At 41.7% G+C, this 21,422-nt stretch overlaps 1 protein-coding gene across 1 annotated transcript in view; it reads left to right on the top strand.

Annotated features, from left to right (window-relative positions):
- LOC142367381 (uncharacterized) overlaps positions 1 to 21,422 on the top strand; it is an 82,878-nt gene that overhangs the window by 48,686 nt on the left and 12,770 nt on the right. The window contains exons 26-38 of the mRNA XM_075449346.1: positions 2,495 to 2,645; positions 2,731 to 2,804; positions 3,015 to 3,113; positions 7,254 to 7,486; positions 9,338 to 9,518; positions 10,873 to 11,067; positions 14,720 to 14,870; positions 15,056 to 15,171; positions 16,949 to 17,095; positions 17,193 to 17,343; positions 18,834 to 19,000; positions 19,653 to 19,788; positions 20,815 to 20,919. Of these exons, the coding sequence (XP_075305461.1) occupies positions 2,495 to 2,645; positions 2,731 to 2,804; positions 3,015 to 3,113; positions 7,254 to 7,486; positions 9,338 to 9,518; positions 10,873 to 11,067; positions 14,720 to 14,870; positions 15,056 to 15,171; positions 16,949 to 17,095; positions 17,193 to 17,343; positions 18,834 to 19,000; positions 19,653 to 19,788; positions 20,815 to 20,919 (1,906 nt within the window). The remainder of the gene's footprint in view (positions 1 to 2,494; positions 2,646 to 2,730; positions 2,805 to 3,014; positions 3,114 to 7,253; positions 7,487 to 9,337; positions 9,519 to 10,872; positions 11,068 to 14,719; positions 14,871 to 15,055; positions 15,172 to 16,948; positions 17,096 to 17,192; positions 17,344 to 18,833; positions 19,001 to 19,652; positions 19,789 to 20,814; positions 20,920 to 21,422) is intronic.

Raw genomic sequence — 21,422 nt, 5'->3', positions numbered from 1 at the left:
TTGTTTTCTTCTCCACTTTCGTGGTTGTAGAGTAGAGGTAACCTTCACGTAGCAGCGCCACCTCTGTGACGGAGAAAATTGCAACTACTGGCGCGCAACGACTTGCGCCACTATATAGGGTCCTATGGCGGGCACGAACTCGTGACGTCATCCACACTGCTCGCGCGAGCAGACGCGGCAACCATGCTAGAGCCTTAAGACAGTGTTTCCCAAACTTTTTTGGCCTGAGTACCCCCTGAGCCTTCTTGTCACACCACGAGTACCCCCTCACACATACAACGCGTGCGATGATTCTCCAAAAGTAGAGCAACAAAGTGGTTATTACATGAAAATCATTTTATTTAATATCCTTAACTTGAACATAAAATTATCAGGCTTTCTCTCTCTTTTTTTTTTTTTTAACTTCAGTTGAATTCAACATAAGAATAAAAAAAAATTCTTGAAGTATAAATAATTAACCAAAATAGCATAAATACTAAATCAAAAATAATCTTCCTTTGTTATCTAACTTAAACAAGTAATATTTCTCTTTTTTTTTTTTAAGAATACATGAACAGGCCTAACTCATGTAACATTCATAACAAAACTGGAGTCTCCTTCAAAAACAGTCCTCCATAAAAGTGTGACGCCTTAATAAATAAAAATTAAAAAAATGCGTACCACAGTTTGGGAACCACTGCTCTAAGACAAATAACCAGGGAATTAAGGGGATTTTACACCTCCGGGTACCTTCAACCTGGGTGTTAATTCTCTAATCTTATGGCTTTCCCTTAATATGTGCATTTAAGGCCCTTTAAATCATTTTTTTTATAATGAGAAGCTGTTTTTTTTTTTTTCATTGAAGCTTTCTGATTATCTAAAACACTGGTTTTCAAAGTGGGGGGCGCTAGGGGGTCCTCAGAAAATTGGAGGGAAGATGAGGAAAAAATGCAAAAATAAAATTAGATTTATTTTTTTAAACATCATTATAAATAAAAAAGTCACATTTTTTTAATCAGTATTGTAAAATACAATTTATAATAATATATCATATCGAAATGTTATTTACCATTCTTGTCTTTCTGATTGGCTGCCAGTCAAAACATCGTAGAACTGGCGGTTTGCGCCTGTTCTCAAGCTGCTCTGCTCCTCAAGCTAGCGTGTAGGTAGCTTAGCCTAAATGGCACCGGACGCGGTGCGAATATTCGCACCGCCTTACTCGCGGGTGTAATTGAATTTACTTGTGCGAGTAAAAAACGAGAGAATAGCTCAAGGGGCTATCCATTTCGTTCTCTCATCAACCATGGCTGATATAAGTACCATCGCGTCCTTGTACCTGCTTTGGCAGTCCGAGATTCGAGGGAAACGCACACGCCGTTGTGTCTGGATCAGTGACATCATCCGGAGATGCATTCAGCTCGGATAATTTCACTGCCTTCTCCAGGAGTTGCGTCTGGATGACGACCGCTTCCAGCGGTATTTCAGGCTCACCAGGACCCAGTTTGATGACCTGCTCGGGAGGATCGGTGCCGTGATCTCTCGGCAGGACACCAACGACAGGCGCTTCATTTCAGCTGCGGAGCGCCTGTAGTTGAGCGCAGGCTGCCGAGAGATCATGGCACCGATTTCAGGTGATCAGCACCGATCCTCCCGAGCAGGTCATCAAACTGGGTCCTGGTGAGCCTGAAATACCGCTGGAAGCGGTCGTCATCCAGACGCAACTCCTGGAGAAGGCGGTGATGTCACTGACCCAGACCCGACTCCATTTCAGCTGCGGAGCGCCTGTCCATCTGTCTCCATGTCACTGTGTTGTCCAGAATCTCAACGCTGATAGGCTGTCTGACGCGAATATTTCGCCAAAGTTGGATTTTCTGAACTCGCACGGATTCGAATCCGCGTCTATTCACGTCTTTGCATTGACTTTGTATGTAATCACGTTGCGCGAATGATTCCGGTGTGAACGCACCGTTAGGCAGCAGACATTAAGTTTGGCTTTACAGCGTCCTCCGTCTGCCTCTCAAATGAGTGTTTAAAACCTTCGAAACTTCAGCGTCACTAGATGCAAAAACATCTGGGAGACTTCTTTAGACGTAAAGAAGAGCATTTAGTCAGGCAGTCTGCTGCATTCACACAACGAGCTTCTGTCTGTGAATAAAAGAAAGAAAATACCTTCTAAAAGTTGATGTTTCTTTACATTTGTAGCATTGTCAGTGGCTTGCAAAGGGGGTCCCCTACCAGAAGCTAATACTGTTTGGGGGGCTTTGGCATGGAAAAGTTTGGGAACCCCTGATCTAAACTGATACAAAACATCCTGAAGTTTAAGAAGTTTTCATTTAACTTCCGACTCATTTCTAACCCTCGGTTTGTTTTCAAATCACAGTAAAGGTCAAAAATAAGAGCTGTATGAGATTCAGTTCACCGCTGATTAACTCATGTTGGTTTCCAAAGCATCAACAGCTGCCTGATGAGCATCTAAAGAGCTGATCTGGTGCCTGTTCTTAATCTGTTTTTGCAGAAAGTGGAGGCACATCAGCTCTGCCCGACGTGCCGCACGTCCCATCGGATGTCAGACATGGCTGAGAGTCGAAGCATCGAGGGCCCGTTGGACTTCTTCTGCAGCCACAGATGTCTGACGGCGCACAGAGCCCAGGCCTTCGCTGCGTCGGGTGTGTGTTCGTTTGTTTGATGTTGACCTGGATTATAGGTTGAATTTTCTAAAAGACTGATTTTTTTTTTTTAACCGTGTTTTAGAAGAGAAGAGCCGCCCTTCATGTGAGGAGGATGACTTTAAAGATGTTAAACCACTGCTCCCGAGTCTGGAATGTGTGAGTATCGTCTGTAATCCCATCTTGGTAACTTCAGTCACTTCTGATCAGAGCATGAACATCTGTAGGGATGAATGGGATGCTCGGTGTAGCTGGTTTTATGCCTGATTCATAGAAACTGAGTGTTGAGTCAAGGAGGATGATTAAAAGCTGTCTCTGGGCTCTCTGTTATAAAGCAAATAATCACCGGCGTTTTCACTCTTCTTCCAGATAAAGATAAAGGAGGAGCCGATCGATGAGGAGTACGCTGAGTGTGTCCCAGCCGCCGTACCCCAACAGCACCCCAAGGATGAGCCCAATGTGCCAAAGGTACAACACACAACATGTGCTTTAGAAATTCATTTTAAATAACACGTTTCATATTTTAATTAGGGATCCGATTCCCTTATTTGTATCGGTACCGAAATATATCTGTGACAATGGGCCGATCCATATTGGCCGATCTTTTTTTTTTTTTTTTTTTTTTTTTTTTTTTTTTTTTTTTTTTCCCTCGTTCTTTCCAGCATTATGGCAGCAGAATTGTAATCTGAATAACACATTTGCTTTGCCAAGGGAAGCTTCAGCCTGAGCTTGAGAAATCTGCTTGAGCAGGTCACTGACACTCAGTGGGGTTACATGGCACTGAAAGGATCGGATTATTGGCTAAATTACAATCAGACTGAGTTATTAAGTTCATGTAGACACCTTAATCAGACTAAGAATTGGATCGGATTAAGACCCCGAGATAACTTGGTTGAAAGTCACACTAAACCTGCTTGTAGACGCTGAAGCACGTGGTGAATTAGACTTTGCGTTCTGCGCATGCTCCAGATGTTTTCCCGGGGTCGTGACCCGGAAGTCAAAGGAGACGATATTCCTGTTGTTGTCGCCGTCAGAAAGAAACAAACAACGCGATGGAGAATGCTCCGTTGGGCATCGACCAAATGTAGAGGGACGTAGCTTCATCGTGCTCTGCGTTCTCCATCCTTCTCCAATGCCTGAGTTTGTTGTTGTTGTTGGTGGTGAAGAGGTCAACAGGAAGTGGCTCTATTAGCAACAGTTGGAATGGGTACAGCACCACCTATCATACCGGGGTATGACACGCTTTGTGCCTCTGATCCCATTTATTCACCGCCATATATCCAAGGAGAATTACCCTTGCTCAACTCATTCTTATTGTGATTTAGCCAATAATCTGATCCTGAGCCATGTGACCCCACTGAGTGTCAGTATGTGTGTGACTTAAGCCTCAACACAGCAAAATTTTGCTTTCTGCGCCCCCTAGTGGTGAAAAAACTTGTCAAGTTGGGACTACTTCTGATTTTTATTTTTTTATTTTTTTTAGTTTTTACCAAGCAAGAGAAAATGTACCGTATTTTCCCCACCATAAGGCGCACTTAAAAGCCTATAATTTTCTCAAAAAACAAAAGTGCGCCTTATAACCCGGAGCGCTTTATATATGGATTTATTTTTGTTAGCTTACGGACCCCGAAGCGATTTTGTGTGGTACACGGCGCTCTGTCAAAATGTTTTAGTAAGACTTTGGTAAACTACAAAGCCGCACCGCAGCATTGCGGCTACAGTAGTCATGAGCGTAGCGGAGTGATATATATTGTGATTCACCATAATAATAAAAAAATTGAACAGTGGGTTATTGAACAGAGAGCAGCGGGTAGAAGCGTCTCTACAGTCTCTATTCGACTGAAGGCAACAGCGTTAGCACAGGACATGAATATCAGTGTCAACAGGGCGTTCAAAGTTAAACTGCGAGCTGCGTGGGAGCAGTGGATGACAGAAGGCGATCACACTTTAACCAAGGGAGGGAGACAGCGCCGGGCGACTTTCGCTACTATCTGCCAATGGATCGTGGATGCCTGGGCTAAGGTATCAGTCTCAACTGTGGTCCGAGCTTTCACGAAGGCCGGTGTTCAGTCGATTTGTGCTACTTGTCGAGAATTGCTACTTTGTGGTTTTGCGCATGCGCCGAGCCGATTTTTTTTTTTTTTTTATAAGTTTCGTTTTCGAATCATCACTGAACTGCCAGGTAACAGCTTTATGCGCCTTATAGGCCGGTGCGCTTTATATATGAAAAAAGATCAAAAATAGACCATTCATTGACAGTGCGCCTTATAACCCAGTGCGCTCTATAGTGCAGAAAATACGGTATTGTTTTTTTTTTTCTCAATTTCAGCTCCTTTATTACATAATATTTTGTTTTACATTGAATTTTGAATCCCTATTTGCCCGGACTGAACCAGTTACACTTGTTATAGTTTTATGGTAAAGATTGTTTTAGTGGTGCACAATTGTTAAATAAATAAGTAATTCAGTACATTTATATCTGTTTTTTGTTTTTTAAGAACTAGGAGAGAAATGTTTAAGTCAAGTCTGATGTTGCCTCAAAGTCTGATCCCAGTTTTTTCCACACAATCAAATTTACCGTTTGTTACCTGTTTTTCTGTATCAGTATCGGATCGGCCGATACTAAACCTCAGATATCGTTGCATCCCTAATTTTAATTCAGAGCGCTTTTCAGTTACAGATGAAATATTTTAATGTGAGAAAATACATAACTACTGATGATACTGATGCTCAGCTGTGGTCTGCAGAACTTTGTCTTATGCAGTCTTAAGAGATCATACAGAATATTACTTTATTATCAAAGTTTGTTACTGAAAACGGAAAGAAAAATGTTTTAAAAGTGAAGTTTAGTGTCCCACAAGCTAACTGAATGTCTCTAAGACAGAAAAAAAACTACAAACTAAACTAAACTGAAGAACAACAGGAACCCAACAGAATCTAATGCTGAGGAAGGAAGACTCAAACAAACATCCCCCTCCAGCTCCTCCTGGGGGATCCCGAGTCGTTCACAGGCCAGATGGGATATATAATCCCTCCAGAGAGTTCTGGTTCTGACCCGGGGCCTCCTCCCAGGAGGCATCCTAACAGATGAACCACCTCAGCTGATTCCTTTCAATAGCCGCATTCCCACTGTAGGAACCTTCTGCAGTTCCTAGAACCTTTTCAGGAACGGGGCTGTTTTTTCCCGCATTCAGACATACAGGAACTCGGGGCCATCGCCCTCAGTTCCTGGAACCATTTCAGCTCCTTCTCCTCAGCTGGGTCTGTTCTGGTTTCCATAGGAACACATCTGACGGAGGTGTTTGGTGGTTGGTAGCTCCGCCCCTTGTCATGTTGTCAGGCTGAAATGTTTCCTCATACGACATGGACACAACCTTGGCGTGTTTAATAAGTTAAACTTACACGTTGTCCCCTTTGTCTGCGGTGCTCTGCTCTCCTTTCTTCATGAAACCAAGAAGGATGGCCTGCGCTCCATCCTTCTTCTCCTGACTCTCTGTGAGCTCTTTCAGCCTCGATATTAGACGCCTGATGTGATCGTCCATGATTAATATCACCATCATGCAGACCATGAACACGGTGGCCTCCCCGCTCTCCATGTTAGCTTCTTGGTGTTTTTTTCTTCTCTCCTTACTTTTTTCGCGGGTTTTGTTTTGTTCTGTTTTATTGTTGAATGTGGCGCTAAAGTAACACGTCGCTGTCGCAGACGGTTGAGTCCCATCAGTCTCCATCAAGCAAACTGAAACAGTTCCCCTGGGGAAGGGCAGCTATCAGAACGGAATTCAAGGAGGACCGTTCTTAGAACTGCTCTGTCCGAAAGCGGCTTATGTGGAAGAGCAGCGGCTCCACTCTGGATGGTGTAGCTCCTCCCCCTATCTCTAAGGCTGAGCCCCGCCCCCCTCTGAAGGAAACTCATTTCAGCCGCTCGTATCCACGACCTCCTTCTTTGGGTCTCTACCCAGATCTGTGCCCACAGGTAAGGGTTGGAGCAAAGCTTTCCACTGCTGATGTAGCCTCAATCTGTCCATCTTTTGCTCCAACTCACCATCACTGAGAACCAGATCCAGAGATACTGAAGCTCCTCCCCCTGAGGCAGAGACTCCTCCCCGACCTGGAGGGAGAACTCCACCTTCTTCAGGTTCAGACCCGCGGCCTCAGATCTGGAGGAGCTGACTTCCATCCCGGCTGCTTCACATTCAGCTGAACCGCTCCAGAGAAGCTGAAGGTCACGGCCTAAAGAAGCCAACGGAACCACATCATCTGCAAACAGCAGAGATGGAACCCTGAGGTTCCCAAACCAGACGCCCTCCTCCCCCCGACTACACCTCCAGATCCTGTCCATGAAACCACAAACAGGATCTGTGACCAGGAGCAGCCCTGATGGAGTCCAACAGGCTCCGTAAACCAGCTCCACTTGGTACCAAGAATGTGGGGAGGCTGAGTGTGATCCACCTGTACTTTAACAATAAGATAAAAAGTCTCTGAAACAAATACAGTGTAAATAAGCAAAGATATTATTCTTTGAACATAAAATATAAACAGATATTGTTGGTGCCGCTCAGCTGAAACTGTAAACATTTAAAATGTATTCTTCTGATCTGTTGTCATCAGGAGGATCTGAAGATTGACTCCGTCTTCTCTCTGATGGAGGACACAAAACCCACGGAGCCCACCTTCACCCAAATGGATCTACCTACGTCCTGCTCCACCTGCAAGGAGGTTCTGATGGACGGGAAGACGGTTTACCAGAGGAAAGGCCACCCGGACATATTCTGCTCCACCTCCTGCCTGCTGAAATTCTACCAGATGAGATCCATGAAGAAGACGTGTCACTTCTGCCTGCAGTGAGTCATGATGTCGTCACTTTGTCTGCAAAAAGACCAAAAATCTGCTCCAGTTCTTCAGATATCTTCCACTGTTGTTTTCTCACATCTCAAACTTACCCCACACATATTGAACTGTTACTTTTATGCATGTTTTACTTTATGTGACAGAAAAATTCCTTGTTCGCCATCCGGTGTGTCGGCTAACGATCGGCTAACGCTGGTGGAGAGTGCAGAATCCCTAAAACTGCAGCAGCATATTCCAAAATGTTTATATTTATGTTTCTATACGACACAGTTTTTCTTTTATCCAAAAATTCTGCTTAATTCCCATAAATTCCCATGGAAATCTAAAGTTCCCCAGGAAAGTTTCTGGAGATTTAACCATGAACTTCCCCCCTATGTTGGCGGCTCTTTATTAAGCAAATTCTTGGTAATTGCTTTCTTACAAATCATCATCGTGAGGAACGAAGGTGGGAGTGTGGAGTTGGGTTTGGTTGAGAGGTAGAGCTGGGTGTCATCTGCGTAGCAGTGAAATCGAATATGATTCCAGTCGGACTTACATATTTTAAAACTCCACTTTTAATCAAATCAAATCAAATTTATTAGTAGCACATTTCATGTACAAAACAATTCAAAGTGCTTCACATAAAATAAAAGCATTGCAGCAGGGAGTGTAAGAAGCATTAAAAATGCGTAAAAGAATATAAAGAGAAACAAATAAAATAATTTAAATGAATTTAAAAACAGTCCAGATAAGTTCAAAGATATCGTGCAGATTTCATGCATAGACACATGAGAAAAGAAATGTTTTTAACCTGGATTTAAAAATGTCTGCATTTTTAACTACATTACAAACCGCATGTTGGTATTATAAGGAAGTACTCGACCCAAACATTTAGGTCAGATGCTAATTTTACCGAGATGCAATCCTTTAGCTCTCTGCCAGATATTGGCATTTTTTCAGTCGCTATCTGCAGCCAATGATATGTAATCACAGGGCAGTAGTCAGCCACTGCAGAGTTGAACTGTTTCCAGCAGCGAAATGAAAAAGACGATGATGTTCTTCCATGAAAATTCTCTTTACTGGCCAGAACTGGTGGTTGTGGATTGTAATAAGTCCATCCATTCTTCCTGTGTTCGGGTTCTATTTGCTTCCCTTTCCCGCTTAGTTTTAACGTGTGTAGTAGACGAGGTTTTAAACAGGAAAATCTTCTTAAAATAAGAGTTTCTTCTGAGATTTTCCTGAATCCATAAAAACAATTTGAATTAAACCCATTTCAGTTCCTTCATCAATTCTTATATTTTCGTCAAAGTTGCAAACTTGTGAAGAAATCTTGTTTTTCTAAATCATGAGCTTCCAAAAGATACTGCACTGGAAAAAACGCCCCTCCAAAAATAAGTAAGAAAAACAACAAATACAAGACGTTTTTGCTTGAAATAAGCAAAAAAAAATCTGCCAATGGAACTAGTGAAAATCGGCTTGTCAAGATTTCTTGAAATAAGATGTGATATTTAGGACTTTTGAGATAAAAACCTCTTCAAATGTCAAAAAATATGAGTTCCATATGATACGTGACTCAAAACAATTTGTTTTCAAGACTTTTTCACTTAACAAGATATTCCAGATGTATTGTCTTCAAACAAGTCCCTATATCTGGCTGAAATAGTACTTGTTAGGCAGTTGTGTCTTATATTAAGTGTAATGAGATATTTTGACTAGAAATGAAACAAATATACTTGGTAAGACTTAGATTTTTTCCAGTGTGAAAACTTGAGCCTCAGTTTTTAAGGATCTGCACTCCTGAAACCAGATGTTTAGTCCATGTAGTCATCAGTGAATCTTTAACTGATCCGTTCACGTCCTCTCAGGGTGATGACGCAGCCTCAGGTCGTCCTCCAGGCCCCTGTGGACAATGAGGGTACAATGGAAGACTTCTGCAGCCAGACCTGCTTGTCCTCCTTCAACTACAAGAGAATCATGTCCACGAAGATGCCCATCGATCCCGTTGCATCGCATTCACAGTGCAGCGTGTGCAGCAGATACTGCATCGTAAGCGCCGCAGCAGCAGTTTCACAGACACATCGTCATTAGGGCTGGGTAAAAAAATCGATTCAATCGATTTCATTTTAAATTTTACAAAAGCGATTTGTAGGGCGTGGCCCTGCGATGGACTGGCGGCCTGTCCAGGGTGTACCCCGCCTCTCGCCCATTGACTGCTGGGATAGGCTCCAGCCCGCCCGTGACCCGATCGACGGATTCAGCGGTATAGATAATGGATGGATGGATGGATGGATTTGTAGGGCATGAGATCAATTTTTTTTTAATTTATTTTATTTATTAATTTTTTTTCTTCCCATGAAGTTAACCCCAGTAGTCTCGTGCGTGATGCAACAGTGGCGCATTTACGTCCACTTGTCATTCAAGCGCACAAGCAGGTAAAACTCCGCTCAGCAGATGATATTGTCACTGCAAAAAGGAGCTGCCGAACACCAGATCATGCCAATGAGCTCCTTTTCCTGCACAAGAATCTCACAATTACCAAGTGAGAAAAAAGTCACAATAACAGGACTTGACTTTAGATCGTTTAAGTTTACTTTTAGTTTTGTTACCATTATTATTATTATCATTTTTGCACATTAAGAAACAATGCCTTAAAGGTGGGATATGAGATGTTTTCTGGAGCATTTTTTATCATATTGTCTGAAAACTTCCTCACGACCCCATTGCACCCACTAAAGTAGAATGTTTGGGGGAAAAATTAATCTTTTAGTCCATTGTAGAGGGTGTAGCAAGAGGAAATGTCTGACCAATAGAAGTAATGATGAGAGTTACTTCTATTGGATTTTGACATGCCAATCACCCGTCAGTCCCCCTCACCCCTCCCCCCTGCGTTCACAGACTCGTGATTCGTTCATGTGTTTTGAAGGCGTGGTTTCGAGGGGTGGGCTGAAGGAGAGGCAAGGTTGTGTATTTTCAAATATATAGCTTGCAGGAACCTTTTTTTTCCAAGATTTCATACCCCACCTTTAATGCAATTTGCAGTAATGGAATGTTGTAGTTCAAGCACACTTTCACTTGCAATTCCTTTTAGAATTTTAAAATGGCACTTTTGAGACAGTTGTGTTCACAGCTGAAGTTTAAACTGTCCAATTCACAAGTTTGCACTTTAAACCTGTTGTTTATGGTGAAAATAATAGATGAAATAAAATACATTATTATTTTGTAAAACAGTTGAGCCATTTTCATTATTTAAGAGCAGATTGAATTGAATCGAATCGAATTGAATCGTGATTAATCGATTCAGGACCTTATGAATCGAAATCGAATCGATTTAGATACCCAGCCCTAATCGTCATAAAAGCGTGATCCAGATTAACTGAAACGAGCCTCTGTCCTCCCGTAGAGCAAGCACGAAGTCATTCTGCAGGACGTTGTCCACAAGCTCTGCAGCGACCCCTGTTTTCATCGTTTCTGCAAAATGAACGAGCTGTCGGTCTGTGAGAACTGCCGCTCCTGCTGCGACGGACGGCTCGAGATCACGATGGAGGGCGGCAACAAAACGCTGTGCAGCGAGGAGTGTCTGACCCAACTCAAGCAGGTGCGTGTTGAAGGTGGAAACGATGACTTCCAGCTTTCTGTGGAGCTCTCAAACTTATTTTCTTTAGAACAACACGGAACTATTTAAGGGATTTAAAAAAATAATAATAATAATTTAAACTCTTTATTCATCAAAATTAATTGTAGCACATTTCATGTACAGAACAATTCAAAGTGCTTCACATAAAATAAAAGCATTGCAGCATGGAGTGGAAGAAGCATTAAAATGCATAAAAGAATATAAAGAGAAACAAATAAAATAATTTAAATGAATTTAAAAACAAGCAACCGTCCAGATAAGTTCAAAGATATCGTGCAGATTTCATGCATAGACACATGAGAAAAGAAATGTCTTTAACCTGGATTTAAAAATGTCTCCATTTGGTGAAAGTTTAATCTCCACTGGCAGTTTGTTCCACTTGTTTGCAGCATAACAGCTAAATGCTGCTTCTCCATGTTTAGTCTGGACTCTGGACTGGACCAGCTGACCTGAGTCCTTGGATCTAAGAGCTCTGCTGGCTTTATATTCTCTGAACATATCACAGATGTAAACCATCAGCAGGCTTTTAAAATCTATTCTGTGACTGACTGGAAGCCAGAGTAAAGATTTTAAAGCTGCTGTGATTTATAGTACAAAACATTGAACAATTACACATTCAAGGTCCGGGGGTGGTCAGTATTTTTGAAAGTCAGAATATCTTACACAACACGTTAAAACAGTCTCACTCATTGGGCCATTTCTGCCATCGTTTTTCACCCAGATCTTTTTGGAGTCGGATTGAGTCAGTCATTTGCTCCAGGACATGCAGTTTCTTTTACAATGTCAACAAAAGTATCTGTAGTGGGGGCATTTTTCTGGAGCCAACATTTTGTGATGGCCTTTTTACTTGCTGCCAGCAGTTCAGTTCAGTTCAGTTGACTTTATTAGTACCCGTAGGTAGATTTGTTCTGCAGAGAATAGGAGAAGGCATCTCCCACACCTTATTAACAGACATTAATTTGACAGAGGACAGGTCAAGACAATACAAAGGCAGACATGGCAGGTACTCAAAATGCTCACTGAACAGGAGAAAAGTAGATATTTTCCACAAGGCAATGAACAATAAATAAAGGTTGAAACCAGGCTCAGGGTTTCTATAAATAGAATTAAGTAATAAATAAATTGTAAAAAGCAAGACCCAAAGAAGATAATTATCAGCTTTACTCAATCCATCTGGAATATTTCCAAGATGGAGAGTTAGGAATGATGCAGTTATATTGAAACATAAAACCTTTGAAATGATATTTGCCACTTCCCTCCAGGAAATCTGGATGGGGGGGCAAGACCAAAAAAACATGGGTCTGATCAGCAAAGACCTCTGCACATTCTCTCCAGCAGGCCAGTTGTGTGCCAGTCTGTTTGGGAGTTATAAAGAAACAAATTAAGCTTTTCCAACAGAAGTCTCTCCAAGTCCAGGGCTGTGTTCGAAACCGCATACTACATACTGATCGATCAGACAGTATGCAGAGCGTTTACCCACAATGCATTTCGCTCCTGTCCGAGCCGAAATCAGCCGGCCTGAAGAGCTGATTTCGCTTAAAGGCCTACAGAAAGGTGATTTTTTTTTTTTTTATATATTTTTTTTTTTTTTTGCACAAAAATGAAACAGCAGATCGATTCCTTATATACCATGGAATTTTTTTATGGCCCAATAAACTATCACCACATTTGCCTCGAATTTGGCAAACTGGAACGACAGGTGCGTGACGTCGCGAGTGCCAGCTGCTGGAACAACCCTCAGTAGTTCTAGTAGCGAAGCCAGCAGTTTGCCAGACCTGGACAGCTTCTTCACGGCAAATTTCGATGTGTGCCGCGGGACGTCGCTTGGAAATATAAAACGTTGGGTTCAGTGCAATTTTTATTGCGAGTAAATGTACGAAGTGCGTGTGTTGCCCTCAGCACCAGTAGCTCACACCACCGGGGACAGAGGAAGCAGAGAGACCCGCGGTCTTGTGTCTGTGTCTCCCTGTTCGCCTGCCTCCTCTCTGGTGAAATTAGCCGGAGCCATCCCGCCGTGTTCAGCTCCCTGCGGTGCGGACAGGAATCCACCTGGCGGAGAGCGGACACACTCTCCGCCAGGTGGAGAGTGGAAATCTCGGCAGAGCGATCATCAAGGTCGGGGCTCTTGATGAGGCTGATTTCAGGGCAAGCATCCCGCGGTGTGTCAGGAATAGCGGCAGCCAGGAAAACCCATGGCACCTGTGACGTCACACGGAAGCCCCGCCCTCAGTCTGGAATTCCAGGAAGGATTTCCAAGCGGCAAATTCAAAATCGCAAATTTCATGCGTTTATGAAATGTTTTGGTGTAGAGTCCAATGATCATTATTGTTCCTCTGTGTATGTATTATCATTATGTATTGGGTGTAGTGTCAGCTTTCTGTAGGCCTTTAAGCTCTAAACTCTGTAAACTTTAGCAACATTTGAAACATTTTCAGGCAAGAAAGTAGTTGTTTAGATCCCCAACGTGTTGAAAATCTGACAAAATACCGGCTATTTACAATTTTGTTCCCACGAATTTGGCGCTACTAAAGCTAGCCGCAGTGAGCAATGCATTTCCGGTTATTTTCACAAAATAAAATACCCGTTGCCTTTTATCATAGGGAAAGCCATTACCATACAATTGGTGCTTTTGTTTTGAAAACAGGAAGTGAACCTACCCTCGTTGTAGCTAGCTTGAAACTGTCGTTTTGACAGGAAATGACGATCGGCGACGTCACGTTACTTTGCATCTTGGGTAGTTTGAGTATGAGTGGTAACCTCATGATGCATACCCAACATTTCGGGAATCTAGTATGCATTTGGGGAAAAAGTCAGTATGAGTAGTATGAGTAGTAGGAGAAGTATGCGGTTTCAAACACAGCCCAGGAGTTGGTGGAGGATGACTGTTTCCCAGGCTTTCAGCCACATGTTCAGCTCTTTTTCCCAACGCTGTTTCCCATAGTCTGTTTTGTCCTTATTTAATGAGGTGATGCCGTGGTGCAACTTGCTTATAAGTCCTTTAATATTGCCAGAGTTGTTCGCATCCATGAATATATGAATAACCGCTTTTCAGCTTTCTAGTAAAATAATCACGAAACTGTAAGTACCTGTAAAAGTCTTGCCCACCCAATCTATACATTTGACATAAATTGTTAAAGCTGTTAAGCTCCCATTTTTTAACAATTTTGCATACAGCAGTAACACCATAATAGGTCCATCGTTTATATCTATGATATTTTAGTGCTGGTGTGAATTCAGGGTCATACGCTGGCCATCTAAGTTTCTGTTTTTGAAGTTTAAATTTTATTTTATTTTATTAATATTTTTTGGGGGCTTTTTGTGCCTTTTAATGGATAGGACAGTTGGAGAGAGACAGGAAGCAGGGGGCAGAGAGAGGGGGAAGACACACAGCAAAGGGCCGCTCGGTGCGGGAGTCGAACCGGGGCCAGTTGTAGCCTCTGTACATGGGGCGGCTGCTTAACCCACTACACCACCGCCTGACCGCCCGCCCCTGAAGTTTAAATTTTTTGAGAACTATTTAAGTGATTAAGATCCAGAAAAGAAATAATTAAAAAACCATTAAAATGACATATTTGAATATAAAACGATGTGTTATTTCTGTGCTTTTTGACAGAACATTCAAACACTGCAGCCGTGCACCATGTGCCGCACGGCGAAGCTCATGTCAGAGATGGTTGAACGTAAAACCAGCGAAAACGTGATCGAGCTCTTCTGCAGCAACAGCTGTGTGATGGCGTCCAAGATCCAGGCCATCAGTGCGTCGGGTACAGGACGATTTCAGAGTCGACACCGACGATCTTCAGCTTTTTACTTTAGTCTTCTGTGTCTCTTTCAGAGGCCTCCAAGTCTCTTAATTTATCGGACTAAATAAGATGCGGCTCTCACTTGTTAGAAGACCTGAAATTTAAATCCAGTGAACTCTCTTCAAACCTCTCTTCCTCCTCCACAGGTGAACCGTTGAATTGTGACAATTGTGAGAAGACGACGCTCCCCGCCTGTCACCTCGCCATGGCAGACACCTCCATCAGAAACTTCTGCACTCTGACCTGTGCTATGGCGTTTAAGGTGACGAATCGTTTAGACTACGCAAGGTTGAAGTTGAAGGTTGAACTCTATTTTTGGTAGTTGAATTACAAAGTAAAATATAAATCAGCTGACAAACATGTAGAAAGCTGAAGAGAAGCAGAGAGGAAGGTGTGGTAGAAAAACCTTCAGAGCTCTCCATCAGTGGGTTGAGCTGTTGTTTCTGTAGCTTAGCAACAACTTTCGACACGATGTGAGATGTTGAATGTATAATTATAATTTTTTTAATTTATTTTAGTATTATTATTGTTTTAAATTATATAGCTGTTGTATGTCTTTTCATTTATTCTTTTATTACGTTTTAATTATTATTTTTTTATTAGTATTATTATTATTATTTATTTATTTATTTATTTTTAAATTATTTTTCTGTACAGCACTTTGGTCAACTGAGTTTGTTGTAAAGTCCTTTATAAATAAAATTGGATTGGATGGATTGGAACTTAGCTGATGATGTCACACACAGCGTCAGCAGGTAACTCAGGTGAACTCTCTCAGTAGACAACATGGACAGAAACTCACAGCCAGCAGTTCAACATCCGGGGTGCAGAGACGCTCTGTGATCCTCCTTCTCTACTGTTACCGCTCTGTCTGCAGTCTGGCTGTGTTCGAAACCGCATACTACATACTACATACTTCCATACTGCATACTCATCGATCAGACAATATGCAGAGCGTTTACCCACAATGCATTTCGTTCCTGCCCGAGCCGAAATCAGCCGGCCTGAAGCTGATTTCGCTTAAGATCTAAACTCTGTAAACTTTTGCAACATTTGAAACATTTTCAGGTGAGAAAGTAGTCGTTTAGATCCCCAACGTGTTGAAAACCTGACAAAATACCGGCTATTTACAATTTTGTTCCCACGAATTCGGCGCTACTAAAGCTAGCCGCAGTGAGCAACGCACTTCCGGTTATTTTCACAAAATAAAATACCCGTTGCCTTTTATCATAGGGAAAGCCATTACGGTACAATTGGTGCTTTTGTTTTGAAAACAGGAAGTGAACCTACCCTCGTTGTAGCTAGCTTGAAACTGCCGTTTTGACAGGAAATGACGATCGGCGACGTCACGTTACGTTGCATCTTGGGTAGTTTGAGTATGAGTAGTAACCTCATGATGCATACCCAACATTTAGGAGAATCTAGTATGCATCCGGGAACTTCTCGCTTACTAAAACTCAAAGAGTTAGTATGAGTAGTGGGAGTAGTAGAAGTATGCGGTTTCAGCAGAGAGCTGTTAGAGCTGTTCCTGCAGCCAGGTTTCTTCTCATCAGGGCTCCAAGCTCGTCCATTTTATCCACCAGTGATCTCACATTTCCCCTGATGATCAGGGGAAGAAATGCTTCCTCCTCCTTTCTCTCCATTTTGTTCCTGCTCTGCATCCCAGATGTCTCCTCTTCAACTTGTCTTGATTTGGGTTTATCATAAAACCACATGTTTAGATATTTCAGAGGAGACTCTGTTCATGCGCCATCTCGTGTCAAAATGGAAGGAACAGCAGTTTTTAGGCGAGAATGAGTAAAAGTCATAAATTTGGTCTTTTTTTTCTTTCTTTTTTTTAAAGTTTAATACCAATTTTAGATTCTAAATGAAAGCTTCAGTGACTGATGTGAAGTTTTGTATAAACAATCCTTTTGGAAACTTAAATATAAGTTTAAGAAACCCAAAAAAGTCAATTAAAACCGCTTTGGGTAAAACCAGACAAAAGGATGAGAATCTGAAAGATGTTCCACATTTTTATTTCCTTTTCCCCCATTCAGGAGACACAGAAAGACTCGATCTCTGCTACCAACCCAGCAGGCGCCCACGACCAAACCCAGAGTGATTTTCACAAACCGACAGAGAAACTCTTGTGTCCTCAGTGTCAGAAAACCATAAAAACTGCACCCAAAGTCATCCAGAATAAGGTGCATTTGCGCTTTTATTTTACGAGGATTTGGTCTCTCAGTTGATCGTCTTTACCTGGTGAAACGTCGCTCAAAGTGCATCTGTGTTTGTGCGCAGGAGCAATTCCATTTTGTGTGCAGCCTGGCCTGTTCCCTGGAGTTTAGGAAGGTCAACAACATGATGGGCACGTGTGAACACTGCAAGAACGCAAGAATCATCAACGAGGTGAAGAGGATCAACAACAAAGACTGCAGCTTCTGCAGTGATGGTAACGACTACTGGATTTTTCTGAGATTATTTCCCATCATGCACCTGGTGGAAACTCTTACACTGGAAAAAAATCCAAGTCTTACCAAGTATATTTGTCTCATTTCTAGTCCAAATATCTCATTACATTTAATATCAGACACAACTGCCTAACAAGTACCATTTCAGCCAGATATAGGGACTTGTTTGAAGACAATACATCTGGAATATCTTGTTAAATGAAAAAGTCTCGAAAACAGATTGTTTTGAGTTGGATTTCATATGAAACAAGCTTTTTTTTAAATTTGAAGAGGATTTCAAGCTAATTTCAAGATCACTTTTATCTCAAAAGTCATAAATATTAGATTTTATTTCAAGAAATTTTGACAAGCCGATTTTCACTAGTTCCATTGGCAGATTTTTTTTAACTTATTTCAAGCAAAAACGTCTTTTATTTGTTGTTTTTCTACTTATTTTTGGAGGGGCATTTTTTCCAGTGTAACAACAATGAAGTCGACAAATGAGCAGCTTTTGGCCACAGCTGCATTTTTAACTGCAGATGAAACATTGTGCCGTTGCCATAATACAGTTAGCTTTTCCTTTTGTTCGGTCCAACCGAACCGCACATTTATTTTTTTATTTTTTTGCCTCATCGCCATGGTTACCTGTTTCTTGTTTGGACATGACAATAGCGCACGTATTGGTTGAAAATGAAGAATCACAATAATATTAGGGCTGGGCAACAATTAAAATGTTTAATATAATTAATCACATGATTTCCCTGATTATTCACGATTAATTGCATTTGTATGCAAAATCCAAAAATTAATCCAAAAGTAGTGTATAGCTTTTAGCATTTAGTTTTATTTTAAATGTGCTGCCATATGAATGAAAGTGCCATAACATTTGTTGTGCAAACACACTTTTAACATCAGCATCTTTCTGTAGTTTTTATGTAGAAGCCTCGCTCCACTGTCTGTTTCCTTGAATGACTTGCTGCTATCAGTTGTGTGTTTTGCCTTTAAGTGATATTTTAGACTGGAACTACTACGCTGAGAAGACAATTCAACTTGGCTGTAAATACAGGAGTTTTTTTAATTTTTTTTATTATTTTGAAATACGTGCTTTTATGTTGAAACAAGTGAAACAGGAAGTAGCGCCGGTTAGCTCTGTGAGCTTCACACACAGACCGAGGAGCACCTGTAGTGGTGATGTTACCTGCTAGTTTCTTTTTATTTTAATGCATTAATGCACAATAAAATATTTATCGGCGTTAAATAATTAACAAGTTAACTCGTTACAAGTTATTATCGCGTTAACGTGCCCAGCCCTAAATAATATTAAACATGTCTGATTTTGTCGTAACTCACAAAACGCTCGAGATATTCCCCCGGACGTGTCTACAACTTCGTGCCGTGTGTGGCCAGCTCAGGACACTCAGGAAAATGTCTGCACAGTAAATTAAAATGTTTCTTTATTTTCATGAGAAAACTCTCGTTTTTCACCTCTCAGGGTGTAAGATGCTGTTTTATCGTGAGCTGGAGAAGAAGTCGGGGGAACGCTGTCATTCGTGCGCCTTCTGCCTCTCGGTCTCCAACGCTGTGGTGAAGGATGAAGGCGCCGAGGAAGACTTCTGCTCAGCAGACTGCCGCTCAGATTTCAAGATGCTTGTGAAACATGTAAGCACATTCTGACGTGCGCACACCCCACAGACCTCCTGCTTGCTCCAGATGGGTTTTGTGTCATTTTTGAGAAGCAGATTCACTTTGGATTTATTAAAAATCTAGTTAAATTTAATTATAAAGCACATTTAAAGGCCAAAGTGCTTCACAGAGCAGAACATGCATTTAATACATCGAATGGATTCAAGAAAAGTATCAGCAGATGAATTGAAGAAGAAAATAACAGTTACCTGCCTCCGTATAAACAGACTTTTAAGCCGATTACCTGCAAAAAACTGCCGTTCCAAACAAGTCTAAGGACCTTAGAAAGTCTCGTTGGTCCTGCTTTTAGAATAAGTGGATTATCTTCTTTCCTAGATGCACTTACTGTAAGTCAGATATGACATTTTCTTTCATTTTTAACCATCTACGGAGACATGACGTACTTCAGGCTTGTTTTGCATCAGTTTGACCTACTAAGATTGCTTGAAATGAGTCTTTTTTTTATCCTATTTTAAGGCTGTACCTGCTGTAATGACAAACAGTCTGAGCAGTTTGATTAAAATCCATTTTCACATTAACAAGCAACCAGAAATTAGCTTAAATGTTAGAGCCTTCTTGTGGTTCTGGGATCTGTGCTGACTCCTTTTCTGCTGTCTGCTCTCCTCAGGCGGCGAAGTGTGACGCCTGCAGTCACAAAGGGAGGCTGAAGCAGAGTCTTCCTCTGCTGGGAGACGTCAAACACTTCTGCAATTTGAAATGTCTTCTCCACTTCTGCAGCAAAAAGGTCCAAACGTTTGACTCAGGTGTGTTTGATCGCTCCTAAAAGCTCGTAAAAGTTTGGATTGTGTCAAAAATCTTCTGCTGAAATCTGATTAATATTTGCTGTTTAGAGAATTAACCTGCATGTTGAGACCATATTTCAGGTGATTTAAGTCTTATTAAGATGCAGTTCAGTTGGGCCGCAAATGACAAAATCTATTTTCAAAGGAGATACTGGAAAATAAATCAAATGTTCATATGAAATAATACTTTTAAATCATCATTAAAAAGCTCCTTTGAGTTGGGATTTTTTTTTTTTATGAATCAGATCATATTTTCACGGACCGGCCTTTTAAGGTTAGAGCCGGATAAATACACCAAAGTAAAATGATACGACCAACACAAACACTGTGGTAGTTTGTAAATATAATAATAAACGTGAATCCACTGTGTAGTTCTATGTACCTTTTAGTTTTGAAGGCTTCATTGCCTCATTGGAGAGCCGGTCGCCGCATATGATGCTGAGCGGGCATATTATGGTGTGTGGGAATCATCTGTCACCATAAATCCATATTCTAAGTAGGTCTCCTGGTTAAATGCAGCTTTCTTTTTCTTAGTGGTCATAGGCTCTTCTTCTGTCCCCTCACTGGGACTTTTCCCCTTTGCAAAGAAACTTTCCAAAGACGTCTGTTTTTTAGTCATTCTGCTAGCTTGTGGGTTTAATATTAGCGTTAATGTGTCGTGTGACCGAGACGAGCATCTTGACACGAGTCAAGAGTGAGTCATAGACGGATGTAACGGAGAGAATTCGGTCATTTTTCAAAATAAAACATTGTTCAGACTCGGATATTAAATAAAACGAAAATAATGGAAGTTATTTATTCTTTCTGTGCGGCCCGGGACCAAACGACCCACAGACCGGCACCGGTATAGGACTCCAGAGGACTCTATAGCTTTTAGGGTCTCTGGTCTGCCAGAACATCTCGATTTTGGCTTCTTCTATGTTCTACCTGCTGTAAAAAATGTTCTGGGATCGGTCATCTAAATGACCGCTCTGTCTCTGCCTGCAGGGTCATCTTCTGGATGTGCAGGTCCACTGGACTCCTCGCCTGTCATCGCGAACGTCATCTCGCTGTCCAAGACTCTCGGTGGCTCAGCAAGCTCAGCACAGCTCGGTACAGAAACACACACAGCACCACGCTGCCATTATTCCACCTTAACATGATGCTGTAACAGGGAGGGCTGGTCGGTAGTTCACCTGCAGAAGCCAGAACCCGTCGAAAATATCCCATAGTGGAGCCCACAGCTCCACATGTTTGTGATGTTAAATGTTATCACACAACCGTTTTTATTTGTCAGTGTTTGTGTCTCCTATGCTACATTAAATCAGTCTTTGTTTGGTTCAGTGTGAACAACCAAAGCCGACAGCAGAGCTGGATCTCGGTTTAACCTCTAGAATAAATGGAAACTTCTCATAAAACCTGAGTAAATAACCTCCCAAATCTCTAGGTTGTCCTGGTTTACCTGTGAGAAACGTAATTTTCCACGAAAGGTCTGTCTGTCTGTCTGTATTATTAAATGTTTCATTAATGGACAAGAGGCTAAAGACAGGGAACTGGAGGGACAGTAATCCCATCTTTTTTTCTTTCTTTTTTTTTTAAAGTATTTTTTGGGGCTT

Source organism: Odontesthes bonariensis, chromosome 18, assembly GCF_027942865.1.
Source record: "Odontesthes bonariensis isolate fOdoBon6 chromosome 18, fOdoBon6.hap1, whole genome shotgun sequence".
In the NCBI taxonomy this organism is placed as follows: Eukaryota; Metazoa; Chordata; class Actinopteri; order Atheriniformes; family Atherinopsidae; genus Odontesthes; species Odontesthes bonariensis.
Note: the sequence above shows the minus strand (reverse complement) of the source record. Positions and strands in the feature narration are given on the sequence as shown.